Source organism: Epinephelus lanceolatus, chromosome 19 (genome assembly GCF_041903045.1).
Source record: "Epinephelus lanceolatus isolate andai-2023 chromosome 19, ASM4190304v1, whole genome shotgun sequence".
In the NCBI taxonomy this organism is placed as follows: domain Eukaryota; kingdom Metazoa; phylum Chordata; class Actinopteri; order Perciformes; family Serranidae; genus Epinephelus; species Epinephelus lanceolatus.
The window spans coordinates 39,362,546-39,388,746 of NC_135752.1; the positions used below are offsets into that span (position 1 = coordinate 39,362,546).

At 40.7% G+C, this 26,201-nt stretch overlaps 1 protein-coding gene across 3 annotated transcripts; it reads left to right on the plus strand.

Moving 5' to 3' along the window:
* Nucleotides 1–4,752: 4,752 nt before the first annotated feature.
* Nucleotides 4,753–24,477, plus strand: sec14l7 (SEC14-like lipid binding 7). 3 transcript variants are annotated; one of them, XR_013488105.1, is made up of 13 exons: nucleotides 4,753–4,909; nucleotides 7,690–7,765; nucleotides 14,028–14,071; nucleotides 14,178–14,240; nucleotides 16,056–16,244; nucleotides 18,289–18,384; nucleotides 18,490–18,550; nucleotides 18,644–18,727; nucleotides 18,815–18,921; nucleotides 19,005–19,144; nucleotides 20,451–20,620; nucleotides 22,177–23,082; nucleotides 23,217–24,477. XR_013488105.1 is itself a non-coding variant. In XM_078161882.1 (13 exons), the coding sequence occupies exons 4-13, from the start codon at nucleotides 14,060–14,062 to the stop codon at nucleotides 22,305–22,307; spliced, it is 1,053 nt and encodes a 350-aa protein (XP_078018008.1). In that variant the 5' UTR covers nucleotides 4,843–4,909; nucleotides 5,094–5,150; nucleotides 7,690–7,765; nucleotides 14,028–14,059; the 3' UTR covers nucleotides 22,308–24,477. The 3 variants fall into 3 exon arrangements, 2 of the variants coding, with proteins under 2 accessions (XP_033501878.1, XP_078018008.1); XM_078161882.1 differs by adding an exon at nucleotides 5,094–5,150 and having other exon boundaries at nucleotides 4,843–4,909; nucleotides 22,177–24,477; XM_033645987.2 differs by having other exon boundaries at nucleotides 22,177–24,477.
* Nucleotides 24,478–26,201: the final 1,724 nt, after the last annotated feature.

Sequence of the window (26,201 nt, forward strand, 5' to 3'; positions counted from 1 at the left end):
GCCCTGAAAAATACCAGCTTTATGGTCAAGTATTTCTCTAAATGGGACCATAATTTACAAAATGAACATCATGCTGTATTGAAGAAGACTTGAAACTAGAGATTTAGACCAGAAACTTGAGGAAAAAGTTTCCTCGCGGGTGAAAATTGATGGTTGTTGGACCCTTCCACCCCGCCCCACTCGAATTTTTGCTTCCTAACTTTCGCTGCTCTCCCGCCGCATCTCCTCCTGACGTCGCTGGGTGCTGTTAAACAATAATGCCGACTGGTCGCGTATAGTGTCGTCATGAAAGGACAGCTTTTTTCATGGATGTCTGACATCGGAAGTCACTGAGCAAGAGCCAGTATTTGACGACTTCAGAGCAATCTGGGTCGATGTTAACTGTGACATTAAGTGGATACCAAAATAAGTTTAAAACACACCATACTTGATCAGGCAGATTGTGGTTGAAGCAGCTTGGAGAGTGTTTTGCTCGCTGCTTCTGCGTTGCTGAGCACCACGAATTTTCTGCTCTGTGCGTCTCGCGTTTTTGGAGGAGCATCTTGAACGCCTTCAGTCAACTTCACCTCAAAGCCTTTAACATTAACTCAGACTTGAAAAGTCCCAGACGTCGCTGTTTTTTACACTGTCCAATCAGATGAATTGAGAGGTGGGCCTTCTGTGGTGGTGAGGACAACAAGTGGTATGGATTGCGTAAGCTAACGTTAGCTCACTTTCACCATCGTCCTTGGCAAGTAGGCAAGCTGCAAAACATAACTGAACAAACTGTTGCCTCAACTACGTTCTAACATTTTCAACTCGAGGAGTTCAGAGCCAGGCGCCCAGAGCGCAGAAACCCCAGGCGTGTAGCAACACAAAAACAGCGATTGAGCTTTTACATTAAAAACAGCAACAGAGTGGCTAAAACGCTTTCTGTGTGATGGGGGCCGAAGGCTTCACTTTCCAGACTCGGAGGCTACATCCACTTCCTTTAAGCAGTCTCTAACGTTTCCTCTAGCGCCACCATCAGGTCGAAGTTTTCACACAAAATTCAGAAATATCTCATTTAAAAGCAACTGAAACTTTATCACATTGTACATGTTTGATCTCATCGCTCATGTCTTCATTATCCACTCCACCTGACTGATTTTGGTAGTTTTCTGAGTCGTCTGAAGAAGAAACACCGCGGCCTGTGCTTAACAGCGACATCTGATGCTCAACGTAAACCAAACGGGTTAAAGCTGACACGTTTCACCTGCTGTGCAAATAACCTCTGAAACATTGATGGGAAGTTTCTGGACAGCGGATTGATCTCCACTAACCTTATTTTCTTTATTTGAACTTTGGAGCTTTGGAAACTGAATAATTTTAAGAATATATATTTTTCTCCATGTTATACATTTATCTATCAGGGCGGTGATATTTTGGGAGGTAAATTATTATATTTTCTTTCCAGGGTGATCGAAACATTTTTGTCAAAAAGAGAAGAACTTTTCTGCTTTATGATTGTGTCCTTTGTGTAAATCATCTATTTATTCATACGCACCAGCTTTTTATTTGGTGAACCTGGTATCTGGGTCCGAATCATCAGTTTCTGAACAGCTCGTGTATTTAAAGAATAAAATGAGTTTTATGACAAAAGAAAAATGTTTGGGATCTTTTTATTCCAGAATTTTATTTGATGTGGCACAGGTTTCTTATTTTATATTTAAAAGTAGAACAAAGGCAACCTCCACACCCGTCCTTCTTAGAAGTGTTGTACAGGGTTCCAGTGGTCATGGAAAACTTGGAGAAGTCATGGAAATTCTGTCGTTCGTCCATCCATCATCCATCCATCCATCCAGCAACACTTTCCAGCTCCTCCTGGAGGACCCCGAGGTGTTCCCAGGCCAGATGAGATATGTAATCCCTCCAGTGTGTTCTGGGTCTGCCCCGGGGCCTCCTACCAGTGGGACGTGCCCAGAACACCTCTAACAGGAGGCGCCCAGGAGGATCCTGATCAGATGTTGAACCATCTCAACTGACCCCCATCGATGCGAAGGAGCAGCGGCTCTACTCCGAGCTCCCTCCAGATGTCTGACTCCTCCCCCTATCTCTAAGGCTGAGCCCAGACACCCTACAGAGGAAACTCATTTTGGCCGCTTGTATCCGCGATTTCATTCTTTCAGTCACTACCCAGAGCTCATGACCATAGGTGAGGGTTGGGACGGAGATGGACCAGTAAATCAAAAGCTTCGCCTTCTGGCTCAGCTTCCTCTTCACCACCATGGTCCGGCACAGCACCGGCATCACTGCAGAAGTCGCACCAAACCATCGATCCACCTCACGCTCCATTCTACCCTCACTCGTGAACAAGACCCTGAGATACTTGAATCCTTCTCTTGAGGTAGTAACTCTCCCCCAACCCAGAGTGGGCATTCTATCGTTTTCTGTCAAAGAACCATGGCCTCAGATTTGGAGGTGCTGCACTAAAAACATCCTGAATATCCCTTGGATGACCCCTGGACATTCCGGTCCACCCCCCCAACTTCACAAACTTTTCACGGTCAAACGAAAGGTCATAGGGGTGTGATTTTTGGGGAAACTCTGGAGGTCCCAATTTTCAGCATGCAAGTCCATTTTTTGGGCTTGTAATCAATTTTAACGACATCCATGGTCCTTGGTATTAGAGGTGGACATTTTTGTCCACCTCTAAAGGCCCGTTTCCACCGCAGGAACTTCGGGGTAATTTTACGGGGCCGGGGCCGTTGGTGCGTGTCTCCACCGCAGGAACCACCCTCGAAGGACAGAGTTCCGGAACTTTTACAGGGGCTAAACAAGTCCCTGCCTCGGAGTAGGTATTCAGAACGGCCCCGAGAGACTCCTGGCTGGGGCTTGGGGTTTACTTGGTGCTTATTGGATATACTCAAGGCCGGATGTGACGTCAACAGAAAGTGACAAAATAGCCGGCATTTTTAAAACTCAGCAGACGAGGAGTCAAAATGGTCGCGCAACGATTACGTCACATCCAGAGCCCGGTAACTTTACAGGAACCTTCCTCCTACTCCGCCCTCTCAGTGGAGACACGGCGGTTGAGAGGGTCGAGCGAGAAGACGTTCCTGTAAAGTTCCTGCCCCCCAAATAGTACCAGGAACTTCTTCAGTGGAAACTGGCCTAATGACTTCCAGGGTTCCTACGCAAGTATTGAAAGTATGGAAAAGTATGGAAATAAATTTGATCAATTTCCAGGTATTAAAAAGTATGGAAAATGAAAAATAAAGTATGGAAAAATATTTATGTTTCCAGACTGTTACCACTGTTCTAAAATACCGTTTTCTAAAATAGAAAATTAGGTATTTCCAAAAATAATTTAATCAATCTGGATCGTGTTTTATGCCGGGCCAGGCACAGTTTGTGTGAGTGCAAACGTCTCAGAAAACATACCGCCCCTTTTTACCTGATTGACAAGTGGTCTGTCCAGTCCGCTCCTCCAGCCCCCCAGGTATCAAGTTTCACTCCAACACTGCACCTTCAACAAGAAGACGAGTTTCATGTGGTTCACAATGGGTAGATGCAAGTTTTTGGATGGATGGCTTGACAATACCGTATATAAATACTGGTTGGCCAAGGATTCCCAAACAGAGCTAGATGCAAGCTTTGTGTGAAATCGTTTGACATCGCCAACATGGGGGAGAAGGCGATTCTGAGCCACATGAAAAAACACCGACGTCTCGTTACTGCATCGCTTGCACCCAGAGTCCCAACCTTTTTGCCTCAGCCCAGACACTGAACTTACCTGAGTTTTTATTTGCATGCCATTATGGTACTTGGCTACAATCACCTATTAAGAATAATTAAATATGATGTGAAATATGATACACTGATATATTTACTCAGATGTCGCATATTCTGCAAATTAGGGTATGGAATAGTATGGAATTTTGAAATTCCAAATGTGTAGGAACCCTGGACTTTGCCCAAAATATGTTTTTTGAAGTACAGTTTCAAAGCTTTTCTGTATTTATTTTTCCTTTCTAGGTCTTAGCTAAACTTAAAACTCACTTTTGCCGTGGGTGTCAAGATTTTAACCCTTTCAGGCCAGTTTGAACACGTCTGGGTGCTGTTTGTTGGGGTGGCAAGAACACAAACGGGGGGTTGGGACACAAAAATAATTTTGCGGTGGATCATGTTGGTGCTTATTACAGGGCTACATGGGCCAGTGATCCCCACCAAAGGGGGTTTGGATGGCATCTGACTCCCACCCCCAGCCCCCCTCTCACCCCCTCCCATTGACTCCCATTATAAAAAAACACCGAAAACCACACATTTTGATCCCTCTGCCACTGCAGCAAAAACACAATATTTCTCTGATGTCAGTTTCTCCAAACCGAGGGCGTGCTGACTGACATCTACTGTATGTACTAAACTCTATGGATAAGTACTTCATGTAACCCCACTTCAAAACATCCAAACTGTCCCTTTAAGTCAATGTTTTGACAGTTTGTGATGTCAACATAACTGTAACTTTAGCCGCTGTAAGATTTGAGATTTGGGAGTTCGCTTTGAAGTTTAACTACTTTAGCTCTTGTATAAAAGATAAAGTCATGCAGATACTTTTATTTATTTTTTATTTTTACTTTTATTTTCTGCCCTGTGGTGTTTTCTCTACTTTTCTTCGACAGCTGCTTCTTTTCTGGCAAACACCCTTCACAGGGTGACAGTGTCGCAACAACAACCTTCAACTGAAGGATGAAAGTCCACCTGCATATGTGTGTGTGTTTGTGTTTGTGTGTGTGTGTGTGTGTAGGAGGCGTGGTGTTTACTCGTCGACCTGCAGGTTCCCTCCGGCGCTCACTTCATTCACAGCCTCTGTCAGAGCGACACAGCAGCAGCAGACATGAGCGGACGAGTGGGAGACCTGAGCCCCAAACAGGCTGAGATATTAACTGAGGTAAAGACATTTCAAATCAATATGGTCTCAATGATTTCACTGAGTGTATTGATCATCTCTAACCCCGCCCTGTGACTGCAGGGTGAGTGTTTTGTCCTCTGTTGTCTCTGCTGTGTTTGTTGTGGTTTCACTCACAGTGGTCCTATGGTAACTGCAACTGTCTGCTGTGTGTTTATACTCACAGTGATCTTACTCTCTGATCCTCTGTGGTGCGTTCACTGCACTTAGATACACTTCTGAGGTACTTTGACTTTACTTGAGTATTTTTATTTTATTTTAAGTTGTACTTCACGGCATCTCAGGAGGAAATACAGAACTCAGTAACCATCTGCTCTACTTATTCATCAGCTACAGTTGGGTACCTTACAGATTCAAATTTGACATCAACCCTCTGAGACCCGTCAGGCTGACATTCCTGTATCTAAGAGACTGTAGTGGGCTGAGTTTACAGCCAGAGTGATGATATCATGAAACTAGAAGACCCAAGGAATTAAATGGCACCAATCAGCTTGTAATGTTGCTCAATGCATGAGTTGATGACGTGAATCCATCAGCACACCTTAAATTTCACTGTGACAACTTTGACCATCACTTTAGTTTTTATATGACACACACTTTTAGTAATGACTTTAAAAATATAGATGAATTTGGAGCGGATTATGTGAAGGTCATATATTCTAATCCTCACTTCCTGTGGGCTACAGCAACACTAAACCCCTGAGCTTGCCTGAGAAGGACTAAATGCACAAAGCTGCTATTTTTAAATATCCCATGGAGAGAGACTCTCACTGCAGCCTGTTCTATTTTGTTGTGAAAATGTGGGCGTGCAGCCTCGTTCTGTGGACGATAAACCAGGTGCAGACTTCCATCTGTGTCACCGCTGATGAGGAAATACAGCGAGTGCTGGACGGAGCAGTGAGTGACAACAACCCCGCCCACATTTAAGAGGACTGTCTGAACACACCGAGGGTCTAGGTACCATGTCTGAAGGGTTACATCAGACATGCCCTCTAACGTCAGACATGATACGCAGATGGTTGCTGTTATAGTTTAATGGCGCCCCGCGGCGTCAGGGAGATACACAACGGGACAAGGATGAAGTTAAGGTGGTGAAAGTTGGACATATTGCTCAATAAATGTTGATTAAGAGAAGTCTGACAATATGGAAGATAAAAGTCCTCAGCGTGTCTGTTTATTAAAATCATCTCATCTTTGAGATTAAAACAATAATCTAAAAAGTAACTAAACACTAAAAAGTGTTCAATTTTTTTTAAATAACGTGTTTTATTATTTTGCTTTGTTTTTTAAGGTAAAATCTGAACCTGAAAAGCAGCTTACTGTCGCTGTTTTATAAGCAGAGTAACTGGATAAAAAATAAAATGTTTTTTAGTACAGTGCTGAGGTAAAAATGTGACTTAATAAGAAACAATGTGAGTAATAATATAAATAAACACTCTGAACAGGGTCATTTTATGTATCAGATACTTAAGTACTTTGTGTTAAGTGACACTTTTAATGTTGGTGTATTAGTACTGTTACTGAATTTCAGGATCTGAGTACTTCTTCCAACACTGAGGGAAATATGACTCAAATATTCCTATAGAGTCTTATATTACAGTTACATTCCACCACTGAGTATATACTATGGGAACTGTGAGTGCACACAGACAGAACTAACTAAGTACATTTACTCAAGTATTGTACTTAACTTCAGTCTGTTCTTTATATGCCACTTATTAATAACATCCCACTTTATTCCAGACAGAAATACTTTTTACTGCACTACATTCATATGAAAGCTTTAGTTACTTTACTTTTATTGTAAATTATATACAGCTGATTAAAATTAATTGACTACTATTTTTGATAAACATTAGAGTGGTTTTTCTAATTTTTTAAAAATCATCAGTTTACAGTGCAGGACTTTTACTTGTAACAGAGAATTTTAACAGTGTAGTATTAGTATATAGTACATATACATATTTTTTATTTTTATTTATTTATATTTATTTAATATTTTATATATTTTTAATATGAATATTATAGGATTACACTAATGTTCGCTCAGGGTGCTTCACTAATTGTTAGATGGTTTGACTTATGAAATGTCCTGATACAATGTCATGAAATTCCTCATTTTATCCAAAATCTAAATATATTTAATTTACTGTAAGGAAAGCAGCACCTCCTCACAGCTAACAGACAGGAACTGGGGAAAAACTGTTTAAAAATTACTTTTAATCTCAGTTTACGAATTATTAAAATAGTCGCTGATCATTTTTCTGTCAGTCCACTCATGAATTAACCTTCAAGAAACAGTTGAACATTTTTGGAAATATATTTATTCACTTTCTTAATGAGATTCAGTTACATTAAAATACCGCTCTAATGTCTGTATGGTAAAAAGCATAAAGCAGGCAGTTAGCTTAGCTTAGCATAAAGACTGGAAACGGGTGCAAACAGCTAGCCTGGCTCTGTAACATGTAAACGTATTAGGTTTTTGTTTTTATTCTTCGGCCCTTGCACAAATTAAATAAACAAGTTATAACATGCTTCAGAGTTAAAGAGCCAGGCTAACAGTTTCCACCTGTTTCCAGTCTTTATGCTAAGCTAAGCTAACTGGCTCCAGCTATTTTTACCGTACAAACATCAGAGTGGAGTCAGTCTTTTCTTCGAACTCCCAGCAAGAAAGCAAATAAGTGTATTTCTGAAAATGTGGAACTATTCCTGCATGTCGATGTGTGACTGATGTTCTCCTCCTTCTGGTTCTCTGCCTCCAGTTTCGGGGGAGGATCCAGGACATCCTCCCCAACCTGCCTGCACAGCACGACCACTACCTCCTCCGCTGGCTCCGAGGTGAGACCTGCACACACTGCATTTACAGAGTGTTCAGCACGTGTGTGTCTGTGTGTGTGTACGATGCCGGCAAAACAAGCGTCATGTCATCAAAATATTAAATTCAATTCAATAGAACTTTATTTATCCTGAAGGAAACTGTGCCAGAGAGCGCTTCAAATTACAGTAACGTTAAGTACAATAAGCACAATTTAAGTTACTAAAAATGAACTAAAATGGTGGAAAAAAGCACAAAAACACAACATTACTGATTTACACTTCACTCAACACACTTTACTCTTCCTCTAAAATAAAAAATTTCGCAAGTTTTTCGTTTGTTTTCTTACTAAACTTCCTAAAATATGACACACTCTGTTCCTCTTTGGCGTCGGTTTTGGATGCTCAGGGACGATGTGTCAATGTACGCTTGTTACTTGCATTGTGTCTTTTCAAAATAAACTTCCGCTTTCATGGGCAAATTTACAGCGTATGTGAAACACTTTGTTTTTAGATATACTTCCTTACATTTCGGCAACAAAAGCACGGTGTTAGGTTTGTATGTTTTCCTACGAAAGTAATGCACCAAAAGTTCGTACATATCCCATATATGACCAGTATGCTGATGGCAGTAGTCAAGGAAACAGTCCCGAGCACTTGTAGGGAGGCAGGTTAAAAAACCAGACTTTCACCCGTGACTTTCCTCTGGAGTCGCGTGCTCAGATCCCTGTGAGCTATGAGTCAATTTAAGGTGCGTCCTCACCATGTTCTTTTCCTAAACGTAGCCGCAGTAACTTTACATTAATTACGTAACTCTATGTTAAGGTCATGACATCATACATTGGGAGCTCATTTGTAGGGTAGCATCGGAACAGTTGTACGAGGATGGGCTGAGAAAAAACATCATGGTTTGGCTTAAATTAGCACGTTTGTTATGAACAGAATATAAAGTCATGGCATTTGTGACATACATCGTTAGCATAGCATGCTACACATACGAGCACACTACGTTGTATTTAAAATAACTCTATTGACACAGACAGCGGGCTCCTGGGTGAAAGTCTGGAGTTTGTTTGACCCATCCAACTCCCTCAATCTCACCCTATGTAGACTTTCTTGCTCTTTATACGACCGCAGTTCCCAGAGCGCCCAGCGCATCTTATACCGCCACTGAAGGGTGTCTTTGTGCGAGTTTAATAATATTATAAAATATCATATAATACATAATAAATAAAATATAACACATTGTTAAAAGTGAAACCAGAGATTCCGAACTTTTTTTTGGCTTGTGATCTCTTACATAAAATCAGTAGCCCTTTTTATACAGTGATGGCGCTACAGAGCCGCTATGACGTCCCTTCTTTTTACTGGCTTTGCATTTTTACACAGAACCGAACAATGGAGGCACCACATCGCTCCAGTGTGTGATGTTAATGCCAACGTTGAGTAGTCAAAAGAGGCGTGACATGTAACACAACAGCGTTGGCTTCTAGTCTATCTTCTGCTCGGAAGGTAAGGAGCTCCTGGAACTTATTGTTTGAGTTAGCTGCTAACTGCTAACAGCTGCTTTTAAACCTCTCGCCGTGGATCGTACACATAACACATCGTCAAAACGGCACACCTGTCCTGCTGGCTGTCCCTCTTACACAGACCTCACTTTGATGCTGATACTACCTCCACTGCCGGCTGAACGACGAGACAACTCTGTCCTCCGACTCCATGATTGTAACTTATATACAGAACGGCGAGGTGGCATAACGAAATTGCGAAATTCCTGCTTTGACCAGGCGGTGTAAAACAGGCCAGTGTCTAGTTTTGTCTCACTGTCACGTCTTCGATGTCTTTGAGTTGTTTAAATAACAGTTCAAGACCCCAAAACAATAAATGATTCAGTATTTCACCAAAAAATGAAGGATGAGAGAAAACTGAGAACAGATTTGTGTCTCTGGACTAAACTAGCTCACTGTTTATAAAGTAGTCCAAACTAGCTCCACCTTTTTGTGCCTGAATTTTTTTCAAATGAAACAAGAAAAAAAACAATAAATCTTTGGTTTAAATGTTTAAAACCATAAATATATAATCTGATACACACTTACATTTGTTTTAAAGAGAAGCAAACTTTAAAAAAAAATACTGGGGACCACTGAGTTGTGTAGAGTCAGATCAGATCTCTGACAGGCGTCGATACCGAAGCCTCCAGGTCTGGTATTTCCTCTCACACTGAAACTGTCTCTGGTGTCCAGAGTAACGACATGGGAACAGGTTTGAAGGAGCAGAGAGTGAGCGTAGCCTCAGGCCGTCTCCCTCACAGGCAGCTCAAACATGTTGAATTATCATAAGCCAAGAAGCAGCCGGGGTTTTGTTTGGGTCTCAGTCGGGTCGAGTGTTACTGTGCGGTTAAATACAGGCAGCGCAGGGAGAAGTTCTCACATCCTTACATCAAGTAAAAGTACTGACAGCACAAAGTAAAAATACTCCATTACATGTAACAGTCCTGGATTACATCACTGCAGGTCTGACGAAACTGAGCCTGTAAATGTCAGATCATAATTAGCATTTGTAAAGAGGGAACAGGCGTGTCAGTCGGTTCTCTATGAAACCAGTCTCAGTGGTTCAGATGGTGCTGATAGGCTCTGCAGTTTGAACCAACAGTGAAGTCTATTGGTTGTAACTGGTGAACCAATCACAGCTGGCATCAGGCGAGAGGCGGAGTCACCCTGGATATTTGTTTTCTTTTAACTTTAATTGAAAAACACTGCAGACAAGAAGTCAACATAACAGCAGAGAGACAAAATTATGAATTAAAAAAAAAAAAATCAGTAAATCAAATATAAATAAAAAATAATTTATTATTTAATATAATAATAATGCTAACAATAATAATAATAATTATTATTACTATTTTAAAAATAAAATTTTAATATATATTTTTTGCAATAAATTCTGATTTTTACTGAAAAATTACAAAAATAAAATCACACGTTATGTTTAAGAGTTCACCGTACATTTTAACAGTTTTATTACTTTTTTTTTAAAGTGTTTCTAAGTTTGAAAGTCTTAATATTCTTTAAACTCACATCAAAAGTACTAAATGGTTAAAGACAGCCAGCTTTCATTTAAAATAAAATGATAAAAAATGAACCTCAATAAAAGTTTTTTTTAATATCTTTCTTAAAAATATAATCTTTTACAATGTGCAAATGGTCCCTTTATTTTGAAACTATAGCACAAATGGACAAAGAGGATCTTTATAAAACATATTTCTTTACTGTTTCCCATGATCAGCTAATCTGAATGCAAACAGAGAAACAAGAATATGAATAAAAATAAACTGACAACTTAATAAAATAAAGAGCAGAATGATGGTTATTTGAAAAATGGAATAACCCTTTGAAACCGGAGCAGATTGGCTTGATTTCTTTTAAAATATAGAAAAATGGGCAATGAGCAACGAAAGAAGAAATGACCCAAAAAATGCAAGGCATTAGTAAAAAGAGAAAATTAAAAGCAAGAAAATTATTTTAAAAATAGAATTAAAAAGAGAGTGAAGAACAAAGAAACCTTAAAAACAGTGCTTAAAAAGTATAATTAGTATGTACCAAATAATTATAAATATAGTTTTTCCCAGCTTTTTTCTTTTTTCTTTGTTGTTGTTGTTTAAAAATTTTTTTTTAAATTTTATCTTTTTTTTTTTTTTGCAATTTGTGGGACATTTCTTACCAAGTTGCTCATTGCCTTTTTTATTGTGTTCTTAAAGGAAATCGCATCAACAGTTCAGGGTTCAAAGGTTTTAATACTTGTGAAAGGCGTCTGAAAGCAGCACAAGAAAAGTGATGTCGCTCCGAATAGTTTTTCACTTTTATTACTGTTTGTTTTTTTTTTTTTTTAGTGTTAGACAACAACAGAGTCTGAAAATATTCTTTAAATTCACATAAAAATCCAGTGAAATTTTGGGTTTATGCAAGTGATATTTACCATATATAATCTGTAAATTTACCAAGAATTTAGTGTTTTATTTTTCACGTTCTAAATGTTTAAAGACATTTTCACACCAGTTTTTATATTCTGATCAGTTTTACACAAAAAATAATCTCATTTGAGTCCAAAAAGTAACTGAATGAATACAAAGGTAAAATAAATGCGTGAAGATTCTGGTTTATCGTTGCAAAAATGACATTTGTTCTCAGTAGCTAAGAATTCAGAGAAATATAGATGTGTTGCTGTATGTTTATTGTGAGAAGTTTTGATGTGTAGGTCTTTTTTTATCTAAGCTAACCGTCTTCATATTTAATATCTTTCTTCATATCCAACAGACCGACATGAGGGAGGTTTCAGTCGTCTGATTAAACTCTTGGCGAGAAAGTGAATGAGCCTTTTTTTCCCCACAACTTTGATTTAAAACATTTTCACACTTTTCCAACTATTCCTGCTGCTTCATCTTCTTCTTACACATTTAGTCAGCATTGCAGCATAGCGTCAGCTTTTCATATAACCTTCAGAAATTCAACATTATCAGTGTCACTCAACGATTCAAAGACATTCATACTAATTTGACCCCTTTTCAGCTTTTTCAGCTATTCGTATCACTTCACCTTGTTCTTGTAGCGTCAGCTTTTCAAACACCCTTACACTTCATTCATACATTAATGGTATAACTGAACATTAGAAGCTAGCATTGCAGCGTAGCGTCAGCTTTTCAGCAACCTATCAAATATTCTACATTGTGAGTATCATTCAACTTTTCAATTACATTCAACTGTTGACACTTTTCCAACTATTCCTGCTACTTCACCTTCTTCTTACACACTTCAGCCAGCACTGCAGTGTAGCGTCAGCTTTTTAAACAATTGTAAAATATTCCACAGTATTCAAACATTAATGGTATAATTCAACATTCAAAGCGAGCATTGCAGTGTAGCGTCAGCTATTCTGCATTCACCCGCAGTTTCTTCAGAAATTGCATTCTCTAGTTCAAGAGTTTCATGGTTGATTAAATGTCCGCCTGTCTCTGGTTAATCAGTAATTAATTTCCTATAACGTTCCTCTCTGTGACCCTGTGACCCCGTCACCCCGTCACCCTGTGGCCATGAGACATATGTCCTCGGCTCAGTGGTCTCATCCTGCAGTCAATGTTTGTTTTACCAGAACAAAATTCGACCTCAGTGAAGCTGCAGCGAGTTAACTGGATGCACCGCTCCTTTAGATCTAAGCAGCTTGTTTGACAAACTGAAGTTGATAAATTAAAACTGGTTTTAAAGGTTCGTTTATGCAAAAACTAACCTCGAATATGAACAAACTATTATAAGTATCATTTATGTTGTCCAGAGTTTCTGTTCGTCCCTGTCTGTCTGTCTGTCTGTCTTTTGAGCGGGCGGTTTGTGGACGTGAGGACATTGTGTCTGTTTCCATAGGGCAGAGAGGCGCAGATCGATCGGGGACGACTCTGTGACCAAAGATCAATATTTGCATTAGCTGATGACCTCCAACAGTTTTCCTGCTTCCACTGAAAACCAGGCAAACTGTATTTAACTGTGTCAAGTTTTCTATTGTGTGATTATCAGATAATGTTCGACTGGAGCCGGTCCAGTGTTTATAAATCAGTGATCATCAGCAGAGGAAAAATAAAAGCCTGAAGCGTTGATACAAGGCAGGATGGATCCATGCTTCCATCTGAATGTGGTTTTTCCAATCTTCTATTGTCCAGTTTTGGTGAATTGTAGCCTCAGTTTCCTGTTGTTAGCTGACAGGAGTGGCACCTGGTGTGGTCTTCTGCTGCTGTAGCCCATCTGCTTCAAGGTTGGACAAGGTGTTGTTGCTTCAGAGATGCTCTTCTGCACACCTTGGTTGGAACCAGTGCTTATTTGACTTCCTGTTGCCTTTCTATCATCTTGAACCAGTCTGGCCATTCTCCTCTGACCTCTGGCATCAACAAGGCATTTTGGCTCACTGGATATTTGCTCTTTTTGGGACCATCCTCTGTAAACCCTAGAGATGGTTGTGCTGAAAATCCCAGTAAATACTCAGAGCAGCCCGTCTGGCACCAACAACCATGCCACGTTCAAAGTCACTTCACTCACCTTTCTTCATCATTCTGATGAAATACATTAAGCTGCTGCCACGTGATTGGCTGATTAGCTATTTGTGTTAACGAGCAGTTGAACAGGTGTACCTAATAAAGTGAGTATAAGTATACGTGGAATATATATTTGAAGTGCAATGGAAAGAAACTACGTTCAGTATAAATACTTAAGTAAATGTACTCATCAGTATCTTTCTCTTTTTGCAGCTCGTAGCTTCAATGTTCAGAAAGCTGAAACTATGATCAGAAAGGTGAGCGTTTCTTTTATTGATTACTGATTATTTCTCTTGTACAGCTACAGGATGTGGACAACTAACATGTTTCTGTCTGTCTGTCTGTCTGTCTGTCTGTCTGCAGCATCTGGAGTTCAGGAAGAAGATGAACATTGACTCCATCATATCTGACTGGAAACCTCCAGAGGTACAAACACTAGTTGAGTCGAGTTTAATCTACAGCAATGCATCATGGTTTATAACACGGCTGTCCTGTGAGAGCCATAAATCTCTGAGGGTCATGACCTTCACCAGAGGTCGCCAAAGTGTCACAGTGGGGCCACAAGGCTCTCTTGATCTGAATGGGTTTAAGAAAACTTTTTTAAAATATACAGTCAGACAGATCTCTAAATGAAATTATTATTACTTTTTTAAGTTAAGAAATCTGACAGAATGAGGGCACAGTGAAGTAAGAAGTAAGTTTGTAAAATTGTTAAAAGTTCAAATAATAATAAAAAACATAATTCAGACAGAAAATTACGGAAGCGTATTGTATTCACTTGACAAATAAAAAAACTGATTTATTGAGTAATTTTTCTGTTTTTCTGAGTATTTTTTTTTATTTTTCTGTTTTTTGGTGTAATTTTTTTATTTTTATTTTTTTTCTGTTTAATTTTTTCTGTTTTTCTGAGTATTTTCTTTTTTTCTGTTTAATTTTTTCTGTTTTTCAGAGTATTTTCTTTTTTTCTGTTTAATTTTTTCTGTTTTTCAGAGTAACTTTTTTATTTTTCTGATTTTCTGTGTAATTTTTTTGTTTTTCTGAGTAATTTTTTTTTATTTTTCTGTTTTTCGGTGTAATTTTTTTCTGTTTTTCTGAGTAATTTTTTATTTTTCTGTTTTTCTGAGTAATTTTTTTATTTTTCAGTTTTTTCAGAGTAATTTTTTCCTGTTTTTTGGAGTAACTTTTTTATTTTTCTGTTTTTCAGAGTAACTTTTATTTTTCTGTTTTTTGGAGTAATTTTTTTATTTTTCAGTTTTTTCGGAGTAATTTTTCCTGTTTTTTGGAGTAACTTTTTTATTTTTCTGTTTTTCAGAGTAATTTTTTCTGTTTTTCGGAGTAATTTTTTTTATTTTTTTTGTTTTTCGGTGTAATTCTTTCTGTTTTTCAGAGTAATTTTTTCTTTTTTGTTTTTTGGAGTATTTTTTTCTGTTTTTCTGAGTAATTTTTTTATTTTTTTGTTTATCGGTGTAATTCTTTCTGTTTTTCAGTGTTTTTTTATTTTTCTGTTTTTCGTGGTAATTTTTTCTGTTTTTCTGGGTATTTTTTTCTGAGTTAAGAGAACAATAGAACAACAGATGCTTTCATTCCTTTCTTGAGAGCTTGATATAATTGAAGCAAACATGACGCTTGTTTAGTTTAATCCAGTTTTACTTTGTTTTGGGTTTGAGACACTGGGAGACACTCTTGTCTTTAAGTCATACAGATGGTGTTATCATTAGTTTGTCGGCTTTATGCAGGCACCTTAGGCTTTTGCGGTTATCCAGATGAAAAGCCCATTCAGATCTGCTGGACATTGCAGTGTTTCTCCAGAATCAGTTGGACACATATGGCAAGCTCTCTCAAGAAAGGAATGAAAGAAATACTCCGAAAAACAGAAAAAATTACTCAATATTTGTCAAGTGAATGCAATACACTTCCGTAGATAATTAAATAAAAAGTGCCAAAAAAAATTATGAAAATCGATTTTTGATGTGATTTTCAAATCAAATTTATTTATAAAGCACGTTTAGAAACAACCAGAGTACAGTAAAATAAAATAACATGGTAACAGAAACATGTTAGAGAAATAACAAACCTGAAAACATGCACAAGTCAGTGAGAAAAATAAATAAACAAAAATAAGAAACAGGAAATTGACACAGGCTAGTACTTGAGTACAGCTCTTGAGTAAAAGTACTTAGTTACATTCCAGCTCTGGTAATAATGATAAAGACTTTAAGTGTGTCTCCTGTCACCCATCAGGTGATTGACAAGTACGTGTCTGGAGGGATGTGTGGATACGACAGGGAGGGCAGTCCCATCTGGTATGATGTCATCGGCCCTCTGGACCCTAAAGGTCTGTTGCTATCGGCAACCAAACAAGACTTCATGAAGACGAAGATCAGACACACTGAGATGCTGCAGAGGGAGTGTCAGAGGCAGTCGGAGAAGGTCAACGTCCTTTCCTCCTCTGACTTGTTTCCTCTCCTCTTCTGTTCTCCTTTTTCCTCCTCTTGTCTCCTTTCCTCCTCTGACTTGTTTCCTCTCCTCTTCTGTTCTCCTTTTTCTTCCTCTTGTCTCCTTTCCTCTCTTGTTTTTCTCTCATCTCCTCTCTCCTCCTCCACTAACTCCTTGTCTTGTCTCGTCTCGTCTCGTCTCGTCTCATCTCCTCTCCTCCTCCTCTAACTCCTTGTCTTGTCTTGTCTCCTCTCCTCTCCTCTCCTCTCCTCTCCTCTCCTCTCCTCTCCTCTCCTCTCCTCTCTCGTCTCGTCTCGTCTCCTCCTCTAACTCCTCGTCTTGTCTCATCTTGTCTCGTCTCATCTCCTCTCCTCCTCCACTAACTCCTCGTCTCGTCTCGTCTCGTCTCGTCTCGTCTCGTCTCGTCTCATCTCCTCCTCCTCCAACTCCTTGTCTTGTCTTGTCTTGTCTTGTCTTGTCTTGTCTGGTCTCCTCTCCTCTCCTCTCTCGTCTCATCTCGTCTCGTCTCGTCTCGTCTCCTCCTCCTCTAACTCCTCGTCTCGTCTCGTCTTGTCTCGTCTCGTCTCGTCTCGTCTCATCTCCTCTCCTCCTCCACTAACTCCTTGTCTTGTCTCATCTTTTCTCGTCTCATCTCCTCTCCTCCTCCACTAACTCCTTGTCTTGTCTTGTCTTGTCTTGTCTTGTCTTGTCTTGACTTGTCTTGTCTTGTCTTGTCTTGTCTTGTCTTGTCTGGTCTCCTCTCCTCTCCTCTTTCGTCTCGTCTCGTCTCGTCTCGTCTCCTCCTCCACTAACTCCTTGTCTTGTCTCATCTTGTCTCGTCTCATCTCCTCTCCTCCTCCTCTAACTCCTCGTCTTGTCTCATCTTGTCTCGTCTCGTCTCATCTCCTCTCCTCCTCCACTAACTCCTTGTCTTGTCTCATCTTGTCTCGTCTCATCTCCTCCTCCACTAACTCCTCGTCTCGTCTCGTCTCGTCTCCTCTCCTCCTCCTCCTCCAACTCCTTGTCTTGTCTTGTCTTGTCTTGTCTTGTCTGGTCTCCTCTCCTCTCCTCTCTCGTCTCATCTCGTCTCATCTCGTCTCGTCTCCTCCTCCTCTAACTCCTCGTCTCGTCTCGTCTCGTCTCGTCTCGTCTCATCTCCTCTCCTCCTCCACTAACTCCTTGTCTTGTCTCATCTTGTCTCGTCTCATCTCCTCTCCTCCTCCACTAACTCCTTGTCTTGTCTTGTCTTGTCTTGTCTTGTCTTGACTTGTCTTGTCTTGTCTTGTCTTGTCTTGTCTTGTCTGGTCTCCTCTCCTCTCCTCTCCTCTCCTCTCCTCTCCTCTCCTCTCTCGTCTCGTCTCGTCTCGTCTCCTCCTCCACTAACTCCTTGTCTTGTCTCATCTTGTCTCGTCTCATCTCCTCCTCCACTAACTCCTCGTCTCGTCTCGTCTCGTCTCGTCTCGTCTCATCTCCTCTCCTCCTCCTCCAACTCCTTGTCTTGTCTTGTCTTGTCTTGTCTGGTCTCCTCTCCTCTCCTCTCTCGTCTCATCTCGTCTCGTCTCGTCTCGTCTCCTCCTCCTCTAACTCCTCGTCTCGTCTCGTCTCATCTCCTCTCCTCCTCCACTAACTCCTTGTCTTGTCTCATCTTGTCTCGTCTCATCTCCTCTCCTCCTCCACTAACTCCTTGTCTTGTCTTGTCTTGTCTTGTCTTGACTTGTCTTGTCTTGTCTTGTCTGGTCTCCTCTCCTCTCCTCTCCTCTCCTCTCCTCTCCTCTCCTCTCCTCTCCTCTCCTCTCCTCTCCTCTCTCGTCTCGTCTCGTCTCGTCTCCTCCTCCACTAACTCCTTGTCTTGTCTCATCTTGTCTCGTCTCATCTCCTCTCCTCCTCCTCTAACTCCTCGTCTTGTCTCATCTTGTCTCGTCTCGTCTCATCTCCTCTCCTCCTCCACTAACTCCTCGTCTCGTCTCATCTTGTCTCGTCTCGTCTCATTTCCTCTCCTCCTCCTCTAACTCCTCCTTTCGTCTCCTCTCTGTCTCAGTTGGGGCAGAACGTTGAAGCGATCACTCTGATCTATGACTGTGAAGGACTCGGACTGAAACACATCTGGAAACCTGCCATAGAGACGTATGGAGAGGTTCGTCACCTCCTCACAGTGTCATCACCAAACGTTCCCTCACAGAAAATTACATTTAAAACCTATTTAATGATAAATGATGACATCACCTGCTCCTTCCTGTAGATCCTCACCATGTTTGAAGACAACTATCCAGAGGGCCTGAAGAGGGTGTTTCTGATCAAAGGTGCGTCAGCAGATCCTCTGACTCTTTGCCTCTGAGTCGGGCTTCGCTTCAGGTAGTTTTGTGTCTGATCTCGTTTTTCGGTCTTCGCTGCAGCTCCGAGAATGTTTCCCATGGCCTACAACCTCATCAAACACTTCCTGTGTGAGGAGACACGACGGAAGATCATCGTTTTAGGAAGTAAGATGACAAACATGCTGATGTTTAGCAGGTATAATGTTTACCGTGTCCACCATCTTAGTTACTGATTCATGACTGTGTTTGAAGGTAACTGGCAGGAAGTGTTACGTAAACACATCGACCCCGAGCAGCTTCCTGTGGTGTACGGAGGAACCCTGACTGATCCTGATGGAGACCCTCGCTGCAGAACCATGGTGAGAGCTCAGACGTGGTGGAGCAGACAGTGAGTCTCTATAAATGTTCCTGGATGAAATGACGGACGTTGTTGTTGTTGCAGATAAAGTACGGCGGCACAGTTCCCAAGTCGTACTACGTTCAGGACTCGGTGAAGGTTCAGTACGACAGCAGCGTGACCATCAGCCGAGGCTCCGTCCTCCAGCTAGAATATGATGTCACAGCAGCCAGCAGCCTCCTGAGGTACAACACAACCTGCCGACTTAAAGTCTCTGTTCTTTAGCAGCTCAGAAAACATTTGAGGGTTTACTCGCGAGAACGCCAAAGACTTGGTACATGATGACACTTCATAGTGTGTGACGAACAACCAGTACTACACGCTTTCCAATGCACATTAAAAGGGGTTTCCTGTCACTTAAGCTGCTGTTTCCTGTTATTCTGATAACCAGCTCTGGGAACAGGTGCTTCTCCTCACCTATCTAAATCTGGTCAGAGTCATGTCAGGTCTTCGACACGATATCATCAGCTTGATTTTTATGCCTCTGCGCCGGCGACATCTGTTGCCGAAGGTGTTATGTTATCTGTTCGTACGTCCACGCCATTCTTGTGAGTGCAAAATCTCAAGAACATTTGGAGGGAATTCCTTCAAATTTGGCACAAACGGCCACTTGGACTGAAGAATGAAATGATTAGAATTTGGTAGTTGAAGGTCAAAGATCAAGGTCAGTGGACTCAGCAATGTACTGATTAGATGTGGTGGTCATGGGTCAAAGGTTAGTGTGACCTTGCATCTGTCTCATTCTCATGAACGCGCTATCTCAAGAACACCTCAAGGGAATTTCTTTAAAGATTTGACACAAATGTTCATTTGGACTGAAGAATAAATTGATTTGAATTTGGTTGTTGAAGGTGAGAGGTCAAGATCAGTGGACTTAACAATAAACCGATTAGATTTTGGTAGTCATAGGTCAAAGGTCAAGTCTATGTGACCTTTTCTGTCTTAGTCTTGTAAATGTGGCCCTGATGGAATTGTGAATGTGACATCTCAAGAACACCGTGAGGGAATTTCTTCAAATTTGGCACAAACGTCCACTTGGACTGAAGAATAAACTGTTTGAATTTGGTGGTCGAAAGTCAAAGGTCAAGGACAGTGTGACCCTGTCTGTCTCATTCTTGTGAACATGATATTTCACGAACACCTAAAGGAAATTTCTTCACATTTGGCACAAACGTCCACTTAGACTCAAGGATTAACTGATTGAATTTCGGTGGTCAGAGGTCACCGTGACCTCACAAAACATGTTATTGGCCATAACTCAAGAATTAACACACAAATTATGACAAAACTTGACACAAATGTCTAACAGGATAAAATAATGAAGGTCAAAAGGTCAAAGGTCAGCTTGACTGTGACATCATCATGTTTTAACGTCATATCTCAGGAACAGAAGGGGAGACATTCCTAATTTTATGAGAATTGCTTAGAATCCTGATTTTTAGAGATTTGAAATATTAAGTTAGATCATTAAACCAAAGTGTTTCCTCCCAGGTGGCAGTTTGCCAGCGACGGAGCGGACATCGGGTTCGGAGTGTACAGACGGACCAAAGAGGGCGTCGGACAGAAAGTGGCTGAGATGCTGCAGGTTCTGCCCAGCGAACGCTACAATGCACACCTGGTCCCTGAAGACAGCGGCCTCACCTGCTCTGAGCCTGGAGTCTGTGAGTCAACACACACACACACACACACACACACAGTGTACTTAAAGGCATTCATGGGATTAATGGCTTACACGTTGCATCACTTCCTGTCAGTGTCTCCTGGATAGGAAGGAAACTTAAATCTGGGGCAGGAACGTTCACAATAAGAAAACTCATGACAGAATGTAAATACATTGAACGGACTGCAGATTTATTTACACTACAAATACTTTATTTAAACACAAAGAATATGAAAATGAAATGAAATTATATTAATAATATAATGTAAAATAGAGTGCAGTAATAAGTTAAGTAATTTACAAGTGCGACAAAGAAAGTTTAGCAAAGAAACCATCAATTAAAGCACAAAAGAACAATAAATAAATATGAACATATATAAATATATAATATATGTATGTAGCACAGTCTTGAAGGAGGAGTTCAACATTTTTGGAAATCTTTCTTGCAGAGACATTCACAAAGAGATTGATGCCACTCTCAGGTCTTTGTGTTCAATATGAAGCCAAACAACGGTGACCAATGGGAACAAGTTTTAAAGTTGCCCAGTATTGAGACAAAACAGGCTGCAATGTAATTACTTGGGGCATTTGTACACCATCAATTTACGTCCACTTACAGTGTTTGTTTTTGTCACTGACAGGCTCAGATTGTTGTTCTAAGTGTCTGACAACATTGATGATAAAATGACTGTTTATTTAAATGCAGTCTGGTGGGTTTGGTGACGGTGATTTCAGGGCTGTTTCTGGTTAAACAAAAAGGATCTGACTCTTTAACACAAAGCTCTATCTCTGTAGGGATCCTTTCATAATGTTGTCAGACACTTAGAATAATAATCTGGTGGCAATCATAATTTTGGGGCTGGTCCTGTCAAACAAGAAGGACCTTTCTTATTAACAAAAACATCTTTCTCTGTAAGGACCCTTTCCTTGATGTTGTCAAACATGTATAACAATCTGAGCCTGTCAGTGGTAACAACAAGCAAAATGGAGGCTGGTGGGTTTTGGCTATAGCAATTTTGGGGCTGTTTCCTGTAGTTTAAAAGGATCTTGTCTTAAAAAAAAAGTCTATCTCTGTGGGGACCTTTTTCTTGATGTTTTCAGACACGTATAACAATCTGAGCCTGTCAGTGTCAAAAACAAGCACAATTTAAATTTAGTCTGGTGGGTTTGGTGACGGTGATTTCAGGGCTGTTTCTGGTTAAATAAAAAGGATCTTACTCTTTAACAAAAAGCTCTATCTCTGTAGGGATCCTTTCATAATGTTGTCAGACACTTAGAATAACAATCTGAGCCTGTCAGTGACAAAAACAAGACATTTTATTGAACGTAAACTGACGGTGCTCAATTGCCCCAAGTGGTGACACTGTAGCCTGTTTGGCTGCAGCGCTCTCAGTCAATACTGGACCAGTTTCAAAAATTGTTGTTCCCATTGGTCACTTAGACACAAGAATGTAGGAAAATGGGATCCAGGTTAAAAAAAATACCAAAGTTGCCCTTTAAAATCCTGCAGGATGCCAGTTGTAGTTAACTAACTGTTGTGTCCTTGCTTTTGTGCAGACGTGCTGTGTTTCGATAACAGCTACAGCATCCTGCAGTCCAAGAGGGTGAGCTACAAAGTCGAGGTTCTTCCTCCGCCGGACGGACAGATGCAGAGTCCACGCAGCCGAGGAGACGGCAGGCTGCAGTGAGCGGGAGCACAGAGTTCACTGAGTATCACCAGTCACTGACAGCAAAATCAATACACTTACATCAGGGCAAAAAACAACTGTGGACTTCCTGTCAACACCTCTGTTTGTCCCACTGTACGCATCATATATGTGTTAGTTTATAATCAGTAATTATCCCTCAATAACTTGTTTATAGAGCAGTCTTTTACAATGCAGCTGATAACCACATGTGCCCTACCTGCAGACACAGGCTGATGAACGTAGTGAAGCATTTAGCATCTAAATGTTTCCCTCAAAAGTTCCTGTATTGTTATTGTAACAAGATCGACTACAGCTGCTTTAAATACAAATTATTAGCCGCAGCACCGGTGATAGCTGTGGACGAAGCATTATGTTTTCAGGTTTTCCATCTGTCCATCCATCCTTGTGATATCTCAAGGAACGGCTCAAGGGAATTTCTTCAAATTTCCCACAAATGTCCACTTGGACTCAGCAATGAACTGATACGTTTTTGGTGGTCATAGGTCAAAGATCAAGGTCACTGTGACCTTGTCTGTTTCATTTCTCCAAAACACCTCAAGGAAATTTCATTGAAAATTTGACACAAATGTCCACTTTGACTGAAAAATAAACTGATGAGAATTAGGTGGTCAAAGGTAAAAGGTCAAGGTCACTGTGACCTTCCTTTCTCATTCTTGTGCAAAAAGTATCTCATTAACACCTAATGGGAATTTTTTCAAATTTGGAACAAATGTTCACTTGGACTCTATGAACAGGTTAGAGTTGATGGTCAAAGGTCAAGGTTACTGTGACCTTGCATCTGTCTCATTCTTGTGAATGTGATATCTCAAGAGCACTATAAGGACATTTCTTTACATTTGGCACAAACGTCCACTGTAGAATAATCTGGCTAGAAGTTTGTGGTCAAAGGTCAAGATCTGTGTGACTTTGCATCTGTCTCATTCTTGTGAATGCGCTATCTTAATAACTTGAGGGGATTTCTTCAAATTTGGCACAAATGTTCACTAGGACTCAACCATAATCTGATTGGATTTCAGTGGTCAAAGGTCAGAGGTCAAGGTCACTGTGACCTTGCTTCTGTCTCATTCTTGAAATGCGATATCTCAAAAACACCTTGAGGGAATTTCTTCAAATTTGGCACAAACGTCCACCCAGACTCACCAATGAACTGATCAGATTTTGGTCATCAAAGGCCAAGGTCAAAGGTCAGTTTGACTGTGACATCATCATGTTTTAACGTCATATCTCAGGAACAGAAGGGGAGACATTTGGTCAGATACTGAATTGGTGACTCTGATCTTGAAACTGTGCTGATTGTGTAGATCTTCTGTGTGTGAAGCATCCATGTTTTCACTGACATGGATGGAGACTGTCATTTTCTGCAGGTGTGAAGTTTCTCTTTCGGCACAGATTTATTCAGGAGTGACAGATCATGTGCTGATCCTGACACAGACAGTGTTTCCAAACTGATTTAAGTTTACCGTTTATTACAGTTGATCACAGTTGAATGAAGAAGTGAACTTACTTTTGAGAAATGTGTGAAACTGATAATAGAAACAGAAACCTTGATAAGGTGATCCTTGATCCTTCGGCCCCTGAAGGTCTGAGGCCCCGGGGTCGTTGCAGATAGATAATTAATGTGATGTGTTTCTGACGATTCAGGACAATAGATAGAATTCTTTTGAAAGGAACTTGTTTCACCAGCATTTCAAACCAGAATCACTTTAACTGTATGAACTCATCAGTTCATGTTGTTGGATAATTGTCATGTGTTTGTAATCTAATGTGATAATTAATGACGTCATCGTCCTGTTTACCGGAGTGAACAGCTGAACAAACAAAGAAGGACGACACACTGAAGACAGACGGAGCAAAGTTACTGTATGAGGTCATTCATCGAGCTGTCAGATGATCATGTGTTTGATAATTGTTCATTTGTTCTGCTCATGTTGTTTGACTTTATTATCAGAGTCTAAATGATGTGTTGAAATGAAGGATGTTTATAATATTAATAAATGTGCGAAGTGTAATTACAGCCTTGAAAAACAACATGAGGTCATAATGAGGACAGAATTCACAAAATAATGTGAACAAGATATTTTTGTAATTTAAGAAGAATCTTCAGTTACACTTAGTTTGTTTGTTACTTGTAATAAAAGCAGAAATTAAAGAGAAACTGTTGGTTTTAATGTTGTAATGTCTCATATTTCAATATGCTGTAGTCCAGTATGACACCATTGCAACATACACAACCTCAGCAACACACATGCAGCTCAAGTTCAATTTATTGTCGTCTTTAAATACAGCAGCATACAGTGAAATATGCAGTGTTGTTACTCATGAATCCAGGTACATTCAACATGAACATGACAACATTAAAGTGCATTACGAAACAAAAATAAAAATATGATAAATATGGCATAATAATGAATAATATGACAAATGGTTCCCACTGGTGTTTGCAGCTCCTCTGATCCTGGTTGTCTCAGGTTATAACTGCACTGTTTTTAATGTAATGTGAGTTTTTCTTTGAACGCAGTGAGTTTTAAAGAGATAGTGCACCCAAAAATGTAAATTCAGCCATTATCTACTCACCCATATGCCGAGGGAGGCTCAGGTGAAGTTTTAGAGTCCTCACATCACTTGCAGAGATCCAAGGGGAGAGGAGGTAGCAACACAACTCCACCTAATGGAGGCTGACGGCGCCCCAGATTCAAACGTCCAAAAACACATCATTGAAACCACAAAATATCTCCATACTGCTCGTCCGTAGTGATCCAAGTGTCCTGAAGCCCCGACATAAAAAGTTGTTTGGAAAAACATCATTTGAACTCTGTTTTTAGCCTCATTGTAGCCTGTAGCTCTGACTGCCTCTCTGGGCACCGCGCTCATGTGTGCATGTTTTTTTTGTTTAACTTTTTATGTCGGGGCTTCAGGACACTTGGATCACTACGGACGAGCAGTATGGAGATATTTTGTGGTTTCAATTATGTGTTTTTGGACGTTTGAATCTGGGGCGCCATCAGCCTCCATTAGGTGGAGTTGTGTTGCTACCTCCTCTCCCCTTGGATCTCTGCAAGTGATGTGAGGACTCTAAAACTTCACCTGAGCCTCCCTCGGCATATGGGTGAGTAGATAATGGCTGAATTTACATTTTTGGGTGCGCTATCCCTTTAAGGTTGCAATCTGAATTACTCACAAGGGTCAACAACATATTGTGGAGGGCCCCTTCAGCCCACAGGCCCCTGTGCAGCTGTCTCTATTTACGCCCCTGCTTGTTGTAAAGTACTATTTTACTGTTGTTTTTATACCAGCATTTGACAGCAGAGTGACTTTACCTGCTTTGACCACCAGGTGGCGACAAGAGGAGGGAAATGTTTTATGATGTATTACATAACTGTTGGTCAGTGAATATTAGGCGCTAATAACACTGAGGGTTAGAGGAACATTCAAATCAGAACAATGAGTTTCATGCGGTGACTTGATGTCCTGAGACTCAAACAGCTGACAGCTTTATGCTGCAGCTCTACTTTAATAAACAGTAAGATGCATTTTAACACATAGACATGCAGTTTGTTGTTGTTGTGATGCAGACAGATGAGCTCCAGCTGCAGACACTTCATCTGTGCAGCAGCAGCAGCAGCAGCAGCAGCAGCAGCAGCCGGGCTCGGTGCCAGAGGGATGGTGCAGGATGAGGATGAGGAGGAGGGAGGAGGGGGTGATGATGGGGGTGCACAGATGCCATGTGCCTTTACATAACAGCAGCTGGCTCCGGATACAATTGGAGGATGAGAAACCGCTGGCCGCAGCAGCGGCAGCAGCACCGCTGTGTGCCGCATTGCCCCGAGCTGTCACACACAGTAACGGGGGGGGGGGGGGGGGGGGGGGTGGAGG

What these genes read in the sequence shown, in the direction of transcription:
- sec14l7 (XM_033645987.2), top strand. Translation starts at nt 4,856, where the DNA reads ATGAGCGGACGAGTGGGAGACCTGAGCCCCAAACAGGCTGAGATATTA. An exon ending in GTCAGAGGCAGTCGGAGAAG is followed by an intron (nt 16,245 to 18,288) that starts GTCAACGTCCTT and finishes TCTCTGTCTCAG; the next exon opens with TTGGGGCAGAACGTTGAAGC. An exon ending in CTGCTCTGAGCCTGGAGTCT is followed by an intron (nt 20,621 to 22,176) that starts GTGAGTCAACAC and finishes GCTTTTGTGCAG; the next exon opens with ACGTGCTGTGTTTCGATAAC.